This window comes from Phoca vitulina, unplaced genomic scaffold (assembly GCF_004348235.1).
Source record: "Phoca vitulina isolate PV1807 unplaced genomic scaffold, GSC_HSeal_1.0 scaffold29, whole genome shotgun sequence".
In the NCBI taxonomy this organism is placed as follows: Eukaryota; Metazoa; Chordata; class Mammalia; order Carnivora; family Phocidae; genus Phoca; species Phoca vitulina.
The window spans coordinates 2259212-2277786 of NW_022589732.1; the positions used below are offsets into that span (position 1 = coordinate 2259212).

General features: G+C 41.8%; 1 protein-coding gene across 19 annotated transcripts in view; it reads right to left on the reverse strand.

Moving 5' to 3' along the window:
• The window catches only part of ANK3 (ankyrin 3), a 511278-nt gene that overhangs the window by 323704 nt on the left and 168999 nt on the right, over positions 1-18575 (reverse strand). For 8 of the 19 annotated variants that reach the window (XM_032423847.1, XM_032423845.1, XM_032423841.1 and 5 more), the window contains exon 1: positions 7197-9162. The exons of 1 other annotated variant lie outside the window; for it this stretch is intronic. In XM_032423847.1, coding sequence (XP_032279738.1) covers positions 7197-7310 — 114 coding nt within the window. In that variant the 5' untranslated portion in view covers positions 7311-9162. Of the gene's footprint in view, positions 1-7196; positions 9164-18575 lie in introns of those variants that run through there. 10 more of the 19 variants (XM_032423848.1, XM_032423849.1, XM_032423851.1 and 7 more) reach the window with 6 other exon arrangements.

Here is an 18575-nt window from a genome sequence, read left to right on the forward strand (position 1 = left end):
TAAAAATCTAATCCATCTATTCTGATGGCCCAAGCCAGGGACTTAGAACCATACAGAGCTCAATTACAAGGCCAGTTATTTCTGTTACTGAGGCAGGTTACATAACAAACTTAAGCTTAGGCTAAAGCCTCTGAACATGTGGATCACACTCTGACATACTGTTAGCATCTTTTTTTTTTTTTTTCTCCAGTCCTTCACCCCTACCTGTGTTGAGTAGTACAAGCAGAATATAAAAGAGCAGGTAGGAGCACCTGGTGGCTCAGTTGTTTAAGCATTTGCCTTCAGCTCAGGTCATGATCTCGGGGTCCTGGGATCCAGCCCAGCATCAGACTCCCCCTCCCTCCCTCCCTCTCTCTCTCTCTCTCTCTCAAATAAATAAAATCTTCAAAAGAAAAAAAGAGCATGTAGATGGGCCTACAGGTCCCATCGTTTACATTGCCAGTCCCCAGCATGGTGACAGGCACGATGTTGGCACACAGTACATTCTTATTAAATGAAGAGACACTGGTAAAATGTGATGTGATTAATGTATCTTTTTCTAACAATATAACTACAAAAATCATGAAGCACTGCCAAATCCTCTTTTTCCTCAAACATACCTACTAAAAGCAAACATTTTTCCACATTGAGATTCAATAAAACACACATACACACAATACAATATCATCTTGCCAAAGGCAAATCAAGAGACAGAAAAGACCACGAACCTGAAGAGTAATGAAGAAACAGTTCAATAGCTATAGACTGTTGATGACAAAACTAACAAAATTTTAAATAACATATTCAGACATTAATAAATGTATAACTTATACTAACATGATCTTGCACTGATTATAATGGTAATTGATCAAGAGCAAGAAAGTGGTTTTTTTTTAAATGAACATATGACTTTGAGAATAAAAAGATGTATCACGATAGGGACAGAGAGCACAGAGAACCAATGAGCAGACAAGTTTTATTTAATTGCTTCCTTATTCCTAAATGCTATGGAATGTCAAAGGACAAAGGTTTACAACTTTTCGATGAGTTCCATCCATCCTCTTCCAAATGGAGGAAGAGTGGAGATGGGGCAGCAGCGTGCTCCTAGGGAGCTGACCTGCCTGGCTTCAGTGAGTTGACTTGTTGGCACAATCCCTAAAGGCTCAGGTTGGAAACAGTCCATTCATTCTTCTGTTCCTTATGAATATCAATAACAACAGCAACAACTACCACTATGTGGCTCTTGCTTTGTGCCAAGCACCGTTCTAATCCTAATTCACTGAGATCTCATTGCAACCCTCTGACAAAGGTATGTACTATTATTATATTCATTTTGCAGGTAAAAAATTGGGGCACTGAGAGGTAAAATAACTTCCCCAAGGTCACACCAGCTACGAGTGCGAAGACCTGAACTCAGACAATCTTCCTCTACAGTCCATGCTCTTAATTATTGCGTGATAGTGCCTCTCATCTGTCCACCTCCCTCCCATCTACTACCCACTCTGCACCTACCGCTATAGTAGGTGATATGATACCTCCTCTGCCCTCACAGTCTCCTGGGTGAGACATATGCGAGCTTATAATTACAGTGTAGAATATCAAGGATGCTAATAGAGAAATTAGACTCTATAGACATCTGGAGTCTACATACTCAGCACAGCCAGAAACAGAGTAGGCTCCTTTTATCTAATACAGGTCCACCCAATCCTCTCCCTCAAAGGTCCAGTCACTGTAGTCCAAAACCTCCCCCTGCCTGGCATCTTACCTCATGGGTGCTGTAGGTGCATAGGAAACTAGGCATGGTGAAGAAGGCCTATAAATGTCTATACGTTTGCATTATAGATGCACTAAGCATCTACAGCAAGAGATAATACTCAATTGTTTATGTCTCCTGAAATTTATTCTCAAATCCGTACACTGCTTTAATCCTAAAAGAGACTGCCAGATTTTTATTACAATAAACCCAGTGGTTAAATACAGATTCCAAAGGGGTCCTATGACCCAAATTTAAGTGTAGCCCCAACACGTATGAGCTGTATGACCACAGGCAAGTTATTCTCTTTAAGTCTTCATTTAGGTATAAAAAATGGGGATGAAAATAATGCCTGCCTCATAAAGAAGGTGTGAGAAAAAACAGTAGAAAAAATCCATGGGAATCACGCTGCACATCGCCGGGTATACGGCAAACACCTAGGGCACTGTTATGTTATTATAGCAACATGTCTTTGAGGATCCCAAGTCCTTGTGTTGGTAATTTTCCATTTATGTTCAAAATTTTAAAAAGAAATTCTTCAGGTAAAACACTAAAATCTATTGCAGAGGGGGGGCCCTTGGGTAGCTCAGCTGGTTAAGCATCCGACTCTTGATTTCGGCTCAGGCCATGATCGCAGGGTTGTGGGATTGAGCCCCATGTCAGGCTCCACGCTCAGCAGGGTGTCTGCTGGAGATTCTCTCTCTCCCTCTCCCTGTGCCCCTCCCCCTGCTCGTGTTCTCTCTCTGTCTCTCAAATAAATAAATAAATCTTCAAAAAAAGTCTATTGCAGAAGAGAAGAAAAACAGACACACTGCTCATACTGCACTGGGTTACTTAGAGATATAAAGCTTGTTATTTGAGGTTCCCGATGTCTAGGAAATAGCTGATCACTTAGAAGATTCTCTGAATCAAGTCCATTTTGATACACAGCTGTGAAAATATTAATTACATATGCTGTTTCGTGTTGTAGGTTAGAGCATGAGCTAGAGTTAGACATTCCACGCTGGAATCTCAGATGTACCACTAAACAGTATAGGAAAAGCTTAATGGGTTCGTGCCTCAGTTTCCTCATTTGTAAAATGGGGATGATAAAAATACTTTCTTTGTAGGTTTGTTGTAAAGATTAAGGGAGCCTCCACCTACAAAGCAATTTAAAACCCTATCTGGTACATTTTAAGTGGTCAAAAAATGTCCTGGGAGAAAAGACATGAATCCAGGAAATTTAATTATTCATCTTCCGCTTCAAGCCAGGAACTTGGCAGTTACCCTAGAATCCGATCTCTCCCTCTCACATCCTACGTTCGGTCCATTGCCAAGTTCTGTTGAGTCTTCCCCTAAATATCTCCTGGATGCAACACCCCCTCTCCACTGTCACAGTCTCTGCCCTGGTTCAGCCCCTCAGCCTCTCTCACGCCTGAATCACCACCAGCGCTTCCGGACCACTAGCCCGGCTGCTGTCTGCAACACGGACACCCAAGGGATGGTTCTAAACCATGCAGCTGTTCGGTTCCCAGCCTACCACCGCCGTTCAAGTTGGTTCGAGTCCCTCTCCTTTGAGAGGGTGATTTCCAAGCCCATACAAAGGTCTTCAGGACCTGGCTCCGGACTACTTTTCCAGCCATTTTTCCTGCCATACACTCCCATCCCCTTTGCTCTTTATTAATGTTTGTTTCTCACACACCTGAGCGTTCCCTCTTACTTCCACCACTTTGGGCATGGGACTCCTGTCCTTCTCCTTGCCTATCTTGCTCACTCCTCCTCCAAGGCTCAGCTTCACCAATTCAAGTTGAACTGGGAGTCTTCCTCTGGGCTCCTGTGGCTCCCTTTCCACACGTTATGTAGGGTGATTAATGGTGCTCATATCTTTCTCCTCGCTCCGCAGGGAGTTACTGTACTATTGCCATTCTGCCTCCTTTAGCTTTGCTTCCACCACCGGATGCCGTGCCTGACCCTCAGAAGTCACCCAATAAATGTCTGCTGAATGAATGCATGAATGCAAAAATGAAGCAATGAATATTCGTTCCTGCTCTACCACTGAGTAGCCGTATGAGTCTGACGTCAATAATTAGAAAAGATATTAACCATAAAATTGAATGCCACTTTATCCCAGTATATATTATCCTATGTCAGTGATACATATATAAATGTTTCTTTTTTTAGTGTACATTTCCTTAGATCACCTCAAAAATTTTTTATAGGATGTAATACATATATACAAGCATACTTGTGAATATTAAAAAAAAATTATTGAATAAGTTAAGGTCAATTCTCCTAATACCCTTCATTATTGAAACGTATCTTATAGTTTGCATGGAGAGAAGGCAAAACATGTGGGCCTGAGAGCATTTGTGACTTCTAGCCCTCATGAATCCATAGGAGTAGCTTGGGTCGTCTACTGACCAGCGCCCGTGGGCCAGGACCTTGCTCAGCGCAGGGGATATAAAGAGTTCCTCTCTGCAACTTGCTCAGTCAGGGCATGGATCCAATATTAACCCACCCAAAGGCACTCCGTCTACCTTGGGCACGCCACCCTCTCACGGCCAGCCTCAGCAGCCCATCAGGAGAGGAAGAGAGGGAAGGGAAAAATCTATCAGGGAAGAGCGATGGGAAAGTATGCATCAGGGAGATTTGTAAATGCAGTAGAAAGAAACTTTTAAACAAAATACTCATGAAAAGTTTTTTGGATTTTTTTTTTTTTGCTTCAAGTCAGAAAAACTGGTGATAAAAAGATGAAGGGTTCATCCATCTAGGTGTATTTCCTTTAACAAATAGGAAGATCTTTTTCTTGACACGAGTTGCTATGGCAAGAATAAAACACACCCTTATAAAAATTCAAGTCATTATAAATTCCTAGAAGTTTCCTATTTTTTTTAATTGGTAATCACTTATTCATGGTTATCAATATTCTTAATAGACCAAATGTGGGTTTTTTTTTTAAACTGATGAAATGTGAATGCAGTGTTGATTTTATGCACATATTATGATTTGATTATAATGCTTAGTAATATCCCATACTGTATGATGTTACGCCATATGGATAGAATCAGGAAAGGTTCATCTTGGGCTTGCTCAGACCTGAACTACACGGGTACCATGAACCAAATTCCTTATTTTACAAATTAGATACTCTTTACATTTTTCTTAAGTTTGTCTATTTTGTGATTTTAGGAGATTGCTCACTATTACTCTTATGTAATTAAAAGATCCTACAGGATATTTCTACATATGAGCAAGAGCAACGAACCCCATAATAACTCACAAAGTATATAAAAGCAGCTTTTCCAATTGACATGGGACCTATAATATGGAGCAAAGTAACCCACGAGCCTTAATTAGGATCTTTAGGAAAAGGTAGGAAAAAGAAACACCAAGTCAAAACAATTCACTTTGTGGTATATATGCTATATGACCGAAAAAGAATCTAGATTATGTCTTCAAAGTAATCTAACCTTGACTTCATACTTTGAAAATGGTCCCTGAAATCACTGGACTAGGAATATTTAAATGTCCTGAAATACATGTATCTTTGAGAGGGAATATGCATATCTTACTGTGTCATAAAATCTAGTAGTACAACAGCAATGGAAGTGTTATCCCCGAGCCACTTTCTGGATCAACTTTGTGACTGTCCTGAGAACAAAACATTTAAATCTGCTTACACATTGACATAGCGATATTGATATTTCTCCATGTTCCCTTCTGGTTGCTAAGAGATTTACATTGGACAGACTCTGTTGTACTCATTAACAAAGCACTTTGGTCCACAAAGCAATTGCTTCAGCTCAGTGAGTCCAGAAGCTCCCTTTGCCTGGCCCCTTCCCGATTTTGCTTCCAAGTCAAACAGGGGCCCAGGCCCCAAGGCAGCAGGCCTGTCATCACCACAAGAAACTGTGGTGCAAAAGCCTGGCTCAGCCAACAACTCTTACACAGGGTATGAACAGCAATGGTGACGCTGTATCTTTATACAAACACATGTCCCTTCCCGCATGGTCCTTAGAAGCCAGTTTATCGTGGTGGGAGTGGGCAAAGATGTGTGGAGAGGGGGCACTCCATAGTGACCTATCCACAGACAACCTAACACGGTACAATTAGACCAGAACCCAGCCAGATATGGCAATTCCATAACTCTGCTGTGCAAGCCTTTGAAATATGCAACTTGAGTTCGTACTTTCATGAAAATATATCCAAGAAGTTTATTTACAAGACTACTGAAGGGGGGACAGTCTATATGAACCACCTTGCAGCAAAGCAAATGTAGCCCTCCAAACTCAATCTCATCGAGCCTGCCACGTAACAAATGGCAGAGAGGCTCCTTTTACTGATCCTAACTCTGAAGAAAAGGGCAAAGGCACCAAAAATATTCCTGATGATCCCTGAGGAGAGGTACATGTGGTGGATGAAATCGGCATGTCATTTACAAGGCACATGCATCACTGCTCAGAGCAAATTAAGATGATCTTTCCCTTGGGAATTCTCACAAAGAGCCATAAAAATGCGTTATGACCTGACTTTCATATTCAGATCACAGAGTTTTAGTCAATTTTTATTAATTGCCATGGAGGAAAAGTGCTTTGGGCCCTCACTCCCCACCCGGTACCTAGGAGTCATATTTAAGGGCACAGTCGCTAAACACTCAGTAAGTACTCTCAGGCTGTAATAAAACACCACTGACCTAGAATTTTCCTCCTCCCCCCATCCCCACCACCTTAGAATATCAGTTGGGGATGATCAATGCCCATGCTTTAATCAGAAGCAATCAGCGTGGAAGCCTGCAGGTCCCCGCCACTGGTGCCATGGGAATTCCTGCATCCAGGATAATCCCTTTCCCCCAGCCGAGAAAAACAAACCCCAGTGATTTTAGCCTCATGTAACAAAAGAAAGTTATTTCTGGCAGCTTATTTCCATTGCACAAGCTAAGGAGCAGCACCTTACAGAAATAAGGGGCAAGAGGAAAGAAAGAAAGGCGGAAAAGCGCGAAGCAGGAAATGACTTTTCTGCTCCGTCTTTAAGGTCACAGATCTGCCTGAGAAACGCACACGAGTGACAGTAGTTCTAGCACAAAAGCTCCTTTTCCACGAGCCAGACCTCCAAGAAGTACCAAGACTGGCTCTCCGGCCTCTCCCTCAAACCGAAGTCCCTGGAGTCCGTTTCACCTTGATGGGGCTGGGAAGAAACTACTTTTCACTCCCTTGCACCCCCTTTCTGTGTCCTGCCGGCGTGCCCCAGCCTCCTCGAGGTGGAAGCGCACCTTCCGCATCAGCCCTGCAATCACCCCCACACAGCATAAAACCTGCCCTCGCCTCGCCCGTCCTGCGGCCGTGCTCGACCGGTGGGCTTCATCATCTGTTCCCAATTCAGCCCCTACACAGCATGTAAAAATAGCCCTTCATGCCTCCAACAGACGCCAGGAGGAGATTAAAACAAAAAAGCCAGGCAAGCTATATGCTCTGGCAGAGACCACTACCTTTTTCTTCCGATCCCGGGACCGTTTGCGGTGTTTCCTTTTTTTCTCAGGCTCTTCTTCAGCATTGATTTCTAAATCCCTGTTTTTCTTTAATTGTGAGGCTGCATGAGCCATAATGCATTTAAAAAGAGCTTCTCAAGCACGCAGGGCTTCCTCCTATAAGGTGATCTCCTCAGGCACCTTTAGCCAGGCTTACAGCAGCATTCCAATCACTGGAGAGAAACCTTTGACCAGAAGCAGGAACACATGCAAAATGCAAAGATGCTGTAGAAGCTGAAGCTTTTAAAAACCCAAAAGACGGTTTCCAGACTTCATCCTCCACCTTCCTCCACCTGAACCTTTACACGAGAGTGCAGCCATCGTAATGCATTTATCGTAGTGAGAAAGACAGCTGGGGCAGAGGAAGCTGTATTATGGCCGTATCCCCTGCCACCAGCTGGAAGTGTCTAAGTGATTCCTCGGAAGGGGGAATGCTGCAAAGGATGCTTCTCTGAAGGGAAAAAATCCAGAGTCACCACACATGCAGGAGTGAAAATCCAGCACTAATTCTGAAAACCTATTTTAGAATCCTTCGAAAAAAAGACAGGGCTGCAATTTATACATCACCACTAGTTCTGCACAGAGCATAATTTAACCCGTAAGAGAATGGAGCCGTTCCTACTTGAGTTTAACTGCCGATGGGGACAAAATACATAAAATAAGATTTCACAAAATGCACTAAATTTTGCTCTGGAGATCCTGACCGCGTTACGGGGAAAACAATGCATGCATTGCTGGTCCCAACAGTGCGTCCTTTATGCTGAACTATCTGCCTAAATGCATTTTGTGGGCGAGGACTACAGAAGGGCCTGTTGTCTTTTAAAAACAACATGCTGATTACAACACATCATACAGAAAGACGTGAGCATGTTGGTGTATGGAACAGATGCCCGATTCATAGGAGTTCCCCAGGACTCTCCTCTCATGTGGTCCACGGGTCGAGGATGGGCAGTCTGTGCAGCAATCAGGGGTTCGGAGACACTGAAATGGAGATCTGGCTTTCACGTGAGGGGTTGCTTCCATCACCTTACTATTTTTGCCACCTGAGTCCTCACTGACTGCAGCCTCTGAATATTCATGATGTGAAGTGAAGCAGCAGTCACTCTCCAGGCCTGCCGGGGTGGTTCTGCCGAGGCACACACCGGAAGAAACGGACGAAGTCAGGAATCACGTATACACACAGGCGATTCACACGGTTTTAGCAAGAAATGGCTGAATGGTAGACTGGACCTAAAAACACTTGAGCCCTGGTAGGAAACCCTAAAGGCACCAGGAAAATGAGCAGGGGGAAAAAAAGATGATACTCCACTGAAGAGACTTAGTATGTGTACTTCCAATACCATGAGGCCACGTGCTTCTTCCAATACAAGAAGTCCGTAACTTTAGAGATTGGTCCTTTTGGCTTTGCAGGACTGACAGCTAACGTGTGTGAAAGCTGAAGCAAGAAGGCCAAAGGCGCCACGTGAAGAGTCGGCTGGGGTTCTCTGGAGCTGTTGTTCACCTGCTTCATAAAGAACCTCCAGTGTGAGCTCCTGCAAACAACATCCACCCACTACGTTTTAGACTTGGAGATCAAAGATCTTCCTCCCCATCCCCTTGTAGGGGGCTTGACCCTCTGGCGGGCAGTGATAGGCAACAGAAAGGGAAAGATGGCGGGCCCATGGCTTTCCGGCCCTGCTGCGAATGGACGGCACACTCCTCTTGGGCCTCACTGTGAACCGCGTGAAAACCACATGGGCCAAACCATTCCCAGGGGCCTATTCGTGTGCTGATGCTCATGTGCTGCTTCCCCACACAAACTACCTTCAGGAAGAAAGAGTTCTGGAAAGGTTCTCCCTTGCCTAGCAGACCATCATCTGGCAAAACGGAGGAGAAAATGAAGGAGGGGAATGAAATGAGACTCAGATCCAAAAGTGACAAATCACAGTAATAAATCACTTAGTAATAAAAATAAGTGGTTTTTCGGGGCACCTGGGGGGCTCAGTCGTTAAGCATCTGCCTTCGGCTCGGGTCATGATCCCAGGGTCCTGGGATCAAGCCCTGCATCCGGCTCCCTGCTTGGCGGGAGGCCTGCTTCTCCCTCTCCCACTCCCCCTGCTTGTGTTCCCTCTCTCACTCTCTCTCTCTCTCTGTCAGGTAAATAAATAAAATCTTAAAAAAAAAAAATAAGTGGTTTTTCTACCAGAATATTTTTTTTTATTGTAATAGGAATAGGTGGGATGGAGAAAAAAAATTAAAATTAGAACTTTTGTACAGTCTCCCCTTATACAAATTATCCTGTACTTTTGAGGAAAATTCATATGATTTCCTTTCCTTATTTTCTGCAAGCTGAAGAGAACAGCCAGCTAAAGAACTGGCTGGTTTCCCACCAGCTCCTGGACCCTTTTTTCTTTCTTTATAGACACTAGTGATACTTTAAAATATGTAAATATCCTTGATCAGAGTAACCTCTTTGTCTGAGGCTGCAAAGCTATACTTTCCCATTGATCTCAGCCAAAGCATAGTTGGACATTAGGAAAACGGGCCACAGGTATTTTTTAAAATTAGAATAATTCTTGGTTTCCCCCAAATTACTCAGAAGTTGAGAATCCATCACAACTTTTGTCGCCATAATAGAAACTTTTTGTGATGTTGGATTTTGCAGTATCTCAGTAAGTGGTTAACCCACCAAAAAATAAATTCTAAGGTTTGTTTAGATTTTCTTTCTTACAGAAAATGTGGGCTTTTGTCCTCCATTTCTAAGCCAGAAGAACTTTTAACAGCAATACCGCCAAGGAAGGCAGCCCTGTGGGTCTACGATTTTGATTGTTGTACTACTAAAGTCTTAGTTCTTTTCTCCCTGCCCAGCCTACACCCTGACAAGTAACTCTTCAGCTTCTTGTGTACTTATTCTCAATACAAAGGCATTTACGCATGATAGCCACAAATACTAGGTTTTTTCCTCCCAAACTGAATTGAGAGTTCTATCAATAATTCTAGAAAGCAAGCTATTTATAAGAGCTGAAAATGAAACATGAAAAGAACTTTCAAAAACTTGATTCTCTGGTTGAAGATTCCTAAAACTTCTCCACTCGAGTTCGCTCTCTTCTGCAAGGTTACAGAACTAGTATGAATCTTCCAAGTAAAACGGATGGTGCAGCGGGTACAAGAGTGTGTCTCTGAGCAGGGCAGCCGGTCTCTGAGAGCAGGAAGGAGATGCAAGGTTCAATCACATCAATTACCGCCTGTATGCAGGGTAACTTCTCCAGTCCCACTCCCTGACATTGGCCATGAGGGTGTACTGCACAGAACTTACACAGGATGGGGATGGCCTGGGCATGGAATGTCAAAGCTGTTGAAAGTTAAAGAAAGACTATTCTTAAGCCACTTCTCTCCAGGGAAGCGGGGGAGGGGAATCTGTTCTGGTTTTATAAAAGTTCCAGCTACAGGAATTCCCAAAGCATCCTTTCAAAAACAAAGTAAAAGTGATCCTTCAAATTTATTCACAGCAGAAATCCTTCTTTGAATGTCCTATAGGAAAGGCAATTATAATCAACATAACAGCAGAATTGAAGGAATGGTATCCTAGAGCCCACCTTTATGTCCCCCTACCCTTCCTGTGGAAGGCAGCTTGGCTGAGCAATTTGAAAACCAGCATCCTACAGCAAGGAGGAGTCCTGGTCTTTTCCTTGCTTGGACCTTGGTTACCAGAACTTAAGTCAAAAACTTTCCTCATGATTCTGCCCAAAATAATTCCTGGGTTCTTCCCAGAAGTGACAAATTTTATTTACAGGATTTCCTATCTGTGCATTACAGTATAACACTAGTACAAAACAGTAAAAATCACTTTCTAGCTTGGCAGCTGGAGTAATGTTTGTACCCCAAATAATTTCTAATCCAGGAATCAAAGATTTATGACTAAATATCCCACTGAAAACAAAACCAAGTCAACTCATTAGGATGTTTTACAGACTTCAGATGCCAGTGAGGGGAATTTTTCTTCACAGTTTAAGCTTACACCTTGTCAGGATTTTGAGACAAACTCTATTACTTCAGCCAATTAGTAACTTGACTACTCTCGGTTGTCATTCTGTATTGTGTCTCCACATTGGTGAGCTGGGTGGACACACAAACAATGTATGTGATTTCTATGAAGAGGATACTGTCTCTTGGTCATTTTGAAGTTTTAATAACTGTGCACTTTAAAAAATATATTACACAGTGATGTAGAGAAGGGGAGGATGGGGAGTGTAAAGAAAAATGGAGGATGGGAAACAGAAAGAAAAAAAAAGAGAGAGTTCTCATCTGCCAGGGAGGCTGTACCTTCCCAAACCTACCCTGTGCTCTCGGTAATGAGCAAAGTGTGTGTTTTGATGGAATGAAAACTATCCGTGCTGCACCCACTTCAGTTTTCTCAGAAGCAGAGCAACCTCACCGTAAGAGTCAAAATATTTTTCCTTCACAATGAAAAATGGATCCGTCGTCATTTCATTAATTTTGGCATCCTAGATAAAGGTGATGTCAAGAGACCTTGAGCAGGTTCTGAACAATGTGGGGAACAGGAAAGAAAACAAGCACTAAACCTGTCAATGGTAATAAATGACAAAAAAGCACCTTGGGAAATTCTCAACTCATAGCACATATTCTTCTTCATTTTCAGATGAGACACATGAAGTGCTTAAAAAAAAAGAAAAGAAAAGGGAAAAAAAAAAATGACTCGCCGGACCACACGGAAAGACTGGTGGTCCCTCCCACGCCGTCGTGGGGTGGCACCTTTGGATCCATGAGGGCTGGCCTCAGGCCCGTCAGTCTTCGTGCTCCGTCTGCCCTCCATCCCTGGAGCAGACAGTCTGTCCAGCTCGCTGGCTCACCTCAGTGCTGCAGAGCCAGCTGGTAGCCTGGGGCCACCTCACACGTGCAGTAGGGACAGGCTTCCCCAAGATCTCTCCACCACGGCCACACTGGCCGGCAGGGACGAGGGGATCCCTCACTCTGCACGGAAGACCCCCGCGGGCACATCCCCAGGTCTCTCTGACCGGAGTAGACTGGCGGTGCCTGGCAGAGTGCTGAGCGGTGGGCAAACGAAGTGTACTGAACAAGCCACTTCCTCTCTGGGCCCCTGTTCCTATAGGAGGAGGTGGCTGGACCACCCTGTCACGAACCCAAAATGCTAGGATTTGAAGTGACAGAAGGTTGTGGGTGTTTGGAAATAAAGAGAGATGTAGAGGAAACGTATATTGAAGAAGAGTTTGTGATCTGTGCTGGTCCATACAGTAGCCACCAGCCCGATCTGGCGATTGGACACTGAAATGTGACTAGTATGTCTGGAGAACCGAGTTTTAAATTTAAAAACGTACTCAATTCGGATACTGGAACACATTGCAGTGTGTTTGGAACAATTTGGATATGGGAATTGACTTTTCCAACTTCAAATTTTATTGGAAAAATACAGATCAAGTTTCCAATAATTTAGCATCCAAATGAAGACATAAAATAACACCGGATTGCAAGACTTAATATGAGAAAAAGCAATGTAAAATTCCTCAGTAATAATTGTATATATTGAGTCATGTTGAAACTATTTTGGATATGTTCACTCAAATAAAACATTAAAATAAATTTAACTTTTTAAAAAGATCTTTAAATGTGGCTATTAGAAATTTGAAATTATGTGTGTGGCTCACACTACAGTGATTTTCTATATAAAGAGCTCATACTAACAAAAAGAGCCTAATTTGCCAGACATGATCTTCCCAAAGGTGGATATTTCTGCAAATGAGCACGAGAAGACACTCAGCAGTCAGTCATTAGGCTTTCTGTTTGAAAAGGCGAAGCACAAAGAGGTAGTAGGTTCCCAGGCGCGTGTGCTAAAAGAACCACTCATGCACGCATGGGCTCGCCCATTCACCTGTTGGTCACTGTGCTCAGCACCTGGACATACAGGTGAATGGGACTGGTTCCTGCTGTCCAGTAATCGATGGAAGAGAGAGACAAGTGACCCAGCAATCCCAGCATGCGTACAGATGCTGTAGAAGCAGAGCTGGGCATATAAGTTAGAGCACAGAGATCAGCACTCAGAAGGCTGCTATCTTGGTCAGGTACGACGTCTCTCTTGACCATCCATAGAACTTACAATTTCACAATTTGATCCCTCACACTCTCGACACATAGCCAACTGCTCATGTGCTGAACAGATCATGTGGAATTCCCTTTAGGGTCCAGGCACTGGTGATATCAATGCAGAATAAGACAGAAAAGGCCCCATACTCTGCAGCTTCCATTCTTGTGAGTATGGGACAGGGGAGTCAACAAGCAAGCAAATCCATGAAGAAGATAATTCCAGATGGTAACACATGTTGTTAAGAAAATAAAGCCATATGACCCAACTGAAAGTGACTAGATGGGGAACCATTGTTCATGGACTCTGCTTCTTTCCATCTTGGACTCTCCAGGAAAAATAAGTCAAGATGGTGAAGAGACAAGTGAGATGAGTCTTTCACTCTATTAGGGTAGTGATTCCCCAAAATAGCCCTCTAACTAAGATACTGATTGTGGTGGCTGATGGCGAATGTGAATGTTTTCTCAAGTAATGTGCTCAATTCAAATATATTTATTACTGAAGATAAACAATAGATATGCTCTTGTATCACTTATCTCCTAAACTATCTGGATAATCATAGCTTCTATCACCTTTTATTAACTTATGATTAAATAACTATCCCAATAAGATTGATGGAGTATGTCCACTCTGTAATAGAATAAATTTTCCTATGCATCTTGCAGAGATAAACCTCGTTTCATAGCCAAACGTAACATTGTAGGAAAGGATATTTTTTAGATGTTTCAGTAAACCCTTTTTATTTAATGTTTACACATAATCATATTTGAAGTGGCCCAAAGGAAAGATAACACAGGCAAGCAAGTAAGGCAAAACAGCTCTTACCCCAGCTTTGCTACATATAGTTGTAAGACTTTAGAGAAGTCCCTTATCCTTCCTCAGGAGTCCCACATCTGTAAAGGGAAAGGAATTCTAAAGTCTTTCTCCCAGCATACACACACTGTGATGCCAAAATATAATTACAATAAGGATGCAATGATGGATTTACGTGTGCTTCTTCCATGGGTGTGTTCTTGTCAAGATGTAAGGAAGTAAGTCTGCTTTCAAAACATTTCTTTGAAGAGGAAACTAAAAGTCAAAGGTATGAAGGAGATAGGATTTGAAAATTCAGGAATCTGCTGGCCTACTCAGTGATCATTTGCTAAAACTCTATATGAGGGATGGAGTGGCGCACATGAGAAAGCAAAGGTTCTTATTTTTAGAAAATTTTTCATTGACTTGTGAGGCCATATACAGTGGCCGAGGGTAGTATAGTAACGACTAAGCACTATGCCAGATGCTGTAAAGGAAATCAGTCAACTATTCACACTACAACTCACGTCATCATTTATCATACTGTGGACCATATCAATCATGCAGAGATTTCTACCTGACAAAAAAGTAAAAAAAAATTCCCTTCTTGGATTTGGCACTGACTTACTGCTGTAGAAAGAGCTATATGCAAAGTTTATAGCCTTTTCCTCTTGTAAAATGGAAATAACAGCATCTGCTTCTTACTAGTATGTTTTGATAGCTAATGTTTATGAAACAATACAATCACCACATTAGACAAAAACAGCTACATGTAAACATAAGGTATTATTGAGGTAGGTCTGTCACACAGAGGCTGCAAGTGCATTTAGGATTTGTCCCCTTCCTACCTGTCCTACACCTTGTTAAGTCTTGGTGGGTTTTCCCTCTCATGTTGCTTCAGAAGGCCAATTATGAATTAGACTAATTAAACCTTCTGTTGTATGTTCCACAACTTTGTACCTTTTTACCTGCCCTTTATTATATCATGTTAGGATATAATCACAAGGGTTAGTAAAGTTTGGGAAAAAAACCAAATAGATTCATAAAGACAGAGAACCGGGGGTGGCCACGGGGGAGAAGGAGAGGGATGGATAAAATAGGTGAAGGGGGTTAAGAGATACAAACTTCCAGTTATAAAATAAATAAGTCACGGGGATGAAAAGTGAAGCACAGATAATATAATCAATAATATGGTAATAATTTTGCATGGTGACAAATGGTAACTAGACTTATGGGGAGCACGCTGTAATGTATTTACAGTTGACCATTGAACAACATGGGGTTAGGGAGGCCAACCCCCTGCACAGTTGAAAATCCACCTATAACTTTTGGCTCCCTCCAAACTTAACTACTAACAGCCTACTATTGCCTAGAAGCCCTACCAATAACATAAACAGTGGATTAACATATATTTTGTATATGTATTATATACTGTATCTACCAATGAAGTAAGCTAGAGAAAAGTATGAAGAAAATCATACGGAAGAAAAAATACATTTACAGTACTGAACTGTATTTATCAAAGACTGTGAGTGGACCCGTGCAGTTCAAACCCATTTTGTTCAAGGGTCGACTGCAATGGCTGATCACCATGTCGCACACCTGAAGCTAACAGAATATTGTCATGCCAACTGTACTTCAATTTTTAAAAAGTAAAGCTTGAATATTCAAAATATTCTGTTTGGGATATAAGGTTATATGTTTGGAGAAAATAGGTTATGAGGCTCTTTTTTAAAAGATAAAAGTTGAAAACTATTTTCTTATCCTTTTCCAATTTCTCTTTAAAAAGGGGGGGCACAGTAGAGGCTAGATCTTTTCAAATACTATGAGGCGTGTGGTCAGGCAGATTCCATCCTACTCATTTTTTGTATTTTCTAAGGTAGGGGTCAGCAAACATTTTCGTAAAAGGCCAGACAGTAAATATTTTGGGCTCTACAGGCCAGATGGTCTCTGTTACAGTTACTCAACTTTGCTGTTGTAACACAAAAGCAGCCAGAGACCATAGGTTAACACGCCAATGTGGCTAGGATTCAATAAAACTTGATTTATGCATACTGTAATTGGAATTTCACATAATTTTCATGTGTCATCAAGGATTACTCTTCTTTTGATTCATTTTCAACCATTTAAACAGGTAAATACATTCTTATCTTGTAGGTGATTCAAAAACAAGGTTGGATTTGGCCCAAGGCCCACAGTTTCCTGACCGCCCTCCCCGCTTCTGAGGCATCACATTGCCGATGACATACAGTTCTGAGGGTTTCTGAAAAAAAGAGTGAATGGACACTACTCTTCAAACGTGATGCTTGCAATATTTATGTGTATACACATGTACATACATATATGTGTGACTGTGTGTATATTTGCAAAAATACCCATGAGCATCCACCCTTTGTAATATGAACATAGTAACTGTCATTTGAGTCATAGAAAGACATATTACTATTGGCTTTTCTAACCCATGTACAGACAAGTCAAATTTCTTTATTAATTCACTCACTGACAAATATTTATTTGATACCTCCCTTACTGAAGTAGCATAATCCTACACATATATTTATGACACGCAAACTCAACAAGTGCTCAGTAGTATGAGAGTAAGAGAACAATTTTAAGTAGAACAACTGATCTCATATGTAGTTCCATTTGAGGAGCATTTGCCCTGGAATGAGCCTTCAACGAGACCAAAACCACGATATTCTCCATGCAATGCATAGGCCACGTGGTTCACTATGGGCATTCTATTTCCTCCCCTGGGTGGGAGCAGGGCAGAGGAAGTTTGATGTTTTATTTGTAATTTACTATTATAGTCTATGTATTTCCTACTAACTGACTTCAATTCCTTTGTAGAGCAGGAATAAACAACTATTTACGGAGTATCTGCCATATTTCTAATATTCTACTAAAACCTAATAGAAAATTAAAGAGAAAATGCATAACTTTTTGTTTTTAATATCAGAATCATGATTACAGATGTACATGCTTCTTTTTGGCATTATTTCACTAAAGGAACTAAACTTGGACATTTGTCAATAGTTAATGAATGTTGTGATTTTCAAACAATTAGGTGGCAAAGATGTGGATGCTATCGAAGACAAGCTTAGAGCTATGATCTCCAAGGACTTCTATCTGCCTGAAAGAGAGTGGACTGTCCTTTAAGAAACAAATGATAGGTCTGTTCCTCTTTTTCAGCTCCAACCTCCTCCTTTACCCCAACGCATACATTCAACTGTTTTTCAGAGAAAGGGAAAGGCCAGATGGTTTTGGGGATTAGCAATGAGGAAAGGCCCAAGTTTCACCTCATGGTTGTTATTAAATTCTAGAGCGGATTGGCAGGGATACAGAATTCAGGCCATCTGAGAGCTCTTGGGGAGTCTTGGTCCGTTTCCTAACGAGCAGGTGTTGACATGGAAAAAACTGCCTATACAACAGCGCTGCAGGCACGGAGCCGCTACAGTTCCCGAGGTGTGCAGAATCTTCCCCAGTACTTCCTCCTACCCCAGAAACCATGCACTCAACTCTACACACCCAGATGTGTTGGGGGCCTGACTGCAGCATACCAGATAAAACATATCAGTAACATTTTTCAAACTGTGGTCTATCCTGCAGAGGGGGTGATTCCACAACACTTGGCCTTACTTTAAAAATCTCTCCAGCATGTATTTAATGTAAATCTAATTTAATTTGGGTCCCACAAAATTTCACTACCCCCTTGTAGACATGCTGGTGCATTACAGATGGCACACTGCATTAACTATTTCCTAGATGGGAACTGGTCCCAATAGTGTAGTCAATGAAAATAAAATATACATCAAAATCTTCAATATAGAGTCTTTTTGTTTTGTAGCCATGGTACTAAAATCTAGCAAAGTTTAGCCAATCAGTGGTAATAGTGGGATTTACTCAATAGAAATACCACTTTATTACAGACATGTAATGTGTTTTACCTTGTCAAGGAGCTGAGCAGTTAGACTGGAAATATATATATGCGCACATGTATATACACACACACACACACACAGTGGAATGTTACTGTCATAAACAAGAATGAGATCTTGGCATTTGTGACAACATGGATGGATCTAGAAGGTATTATGCTAAGTGAAATAAGTCAGACAATGACAAATACTATATAATTTCACTTACACATGGAAATCTAAAAAAACAAAACCAAATGAACAAATAAACAAACAAAAGCAGAAACAGACTCATAAATAGAGACCTGGTGGCTATCAGAGGGGAGAGGGGTGGGGAGTGATGGGTAAAATAGATAAAGGGGATTAAGAGTACACTTAATGGGAAAAAAAAACACTGAAAACAGAACTATCAAATGATTCAGCAATACCCTTTCTGGGTATGTATCTGAAGGAAACAAAATCACTATCTTGAAAAGATATCTACACCCCACATTTTCTTTATAATAGTCAAGACATGGAAACAACCCAAGTGTC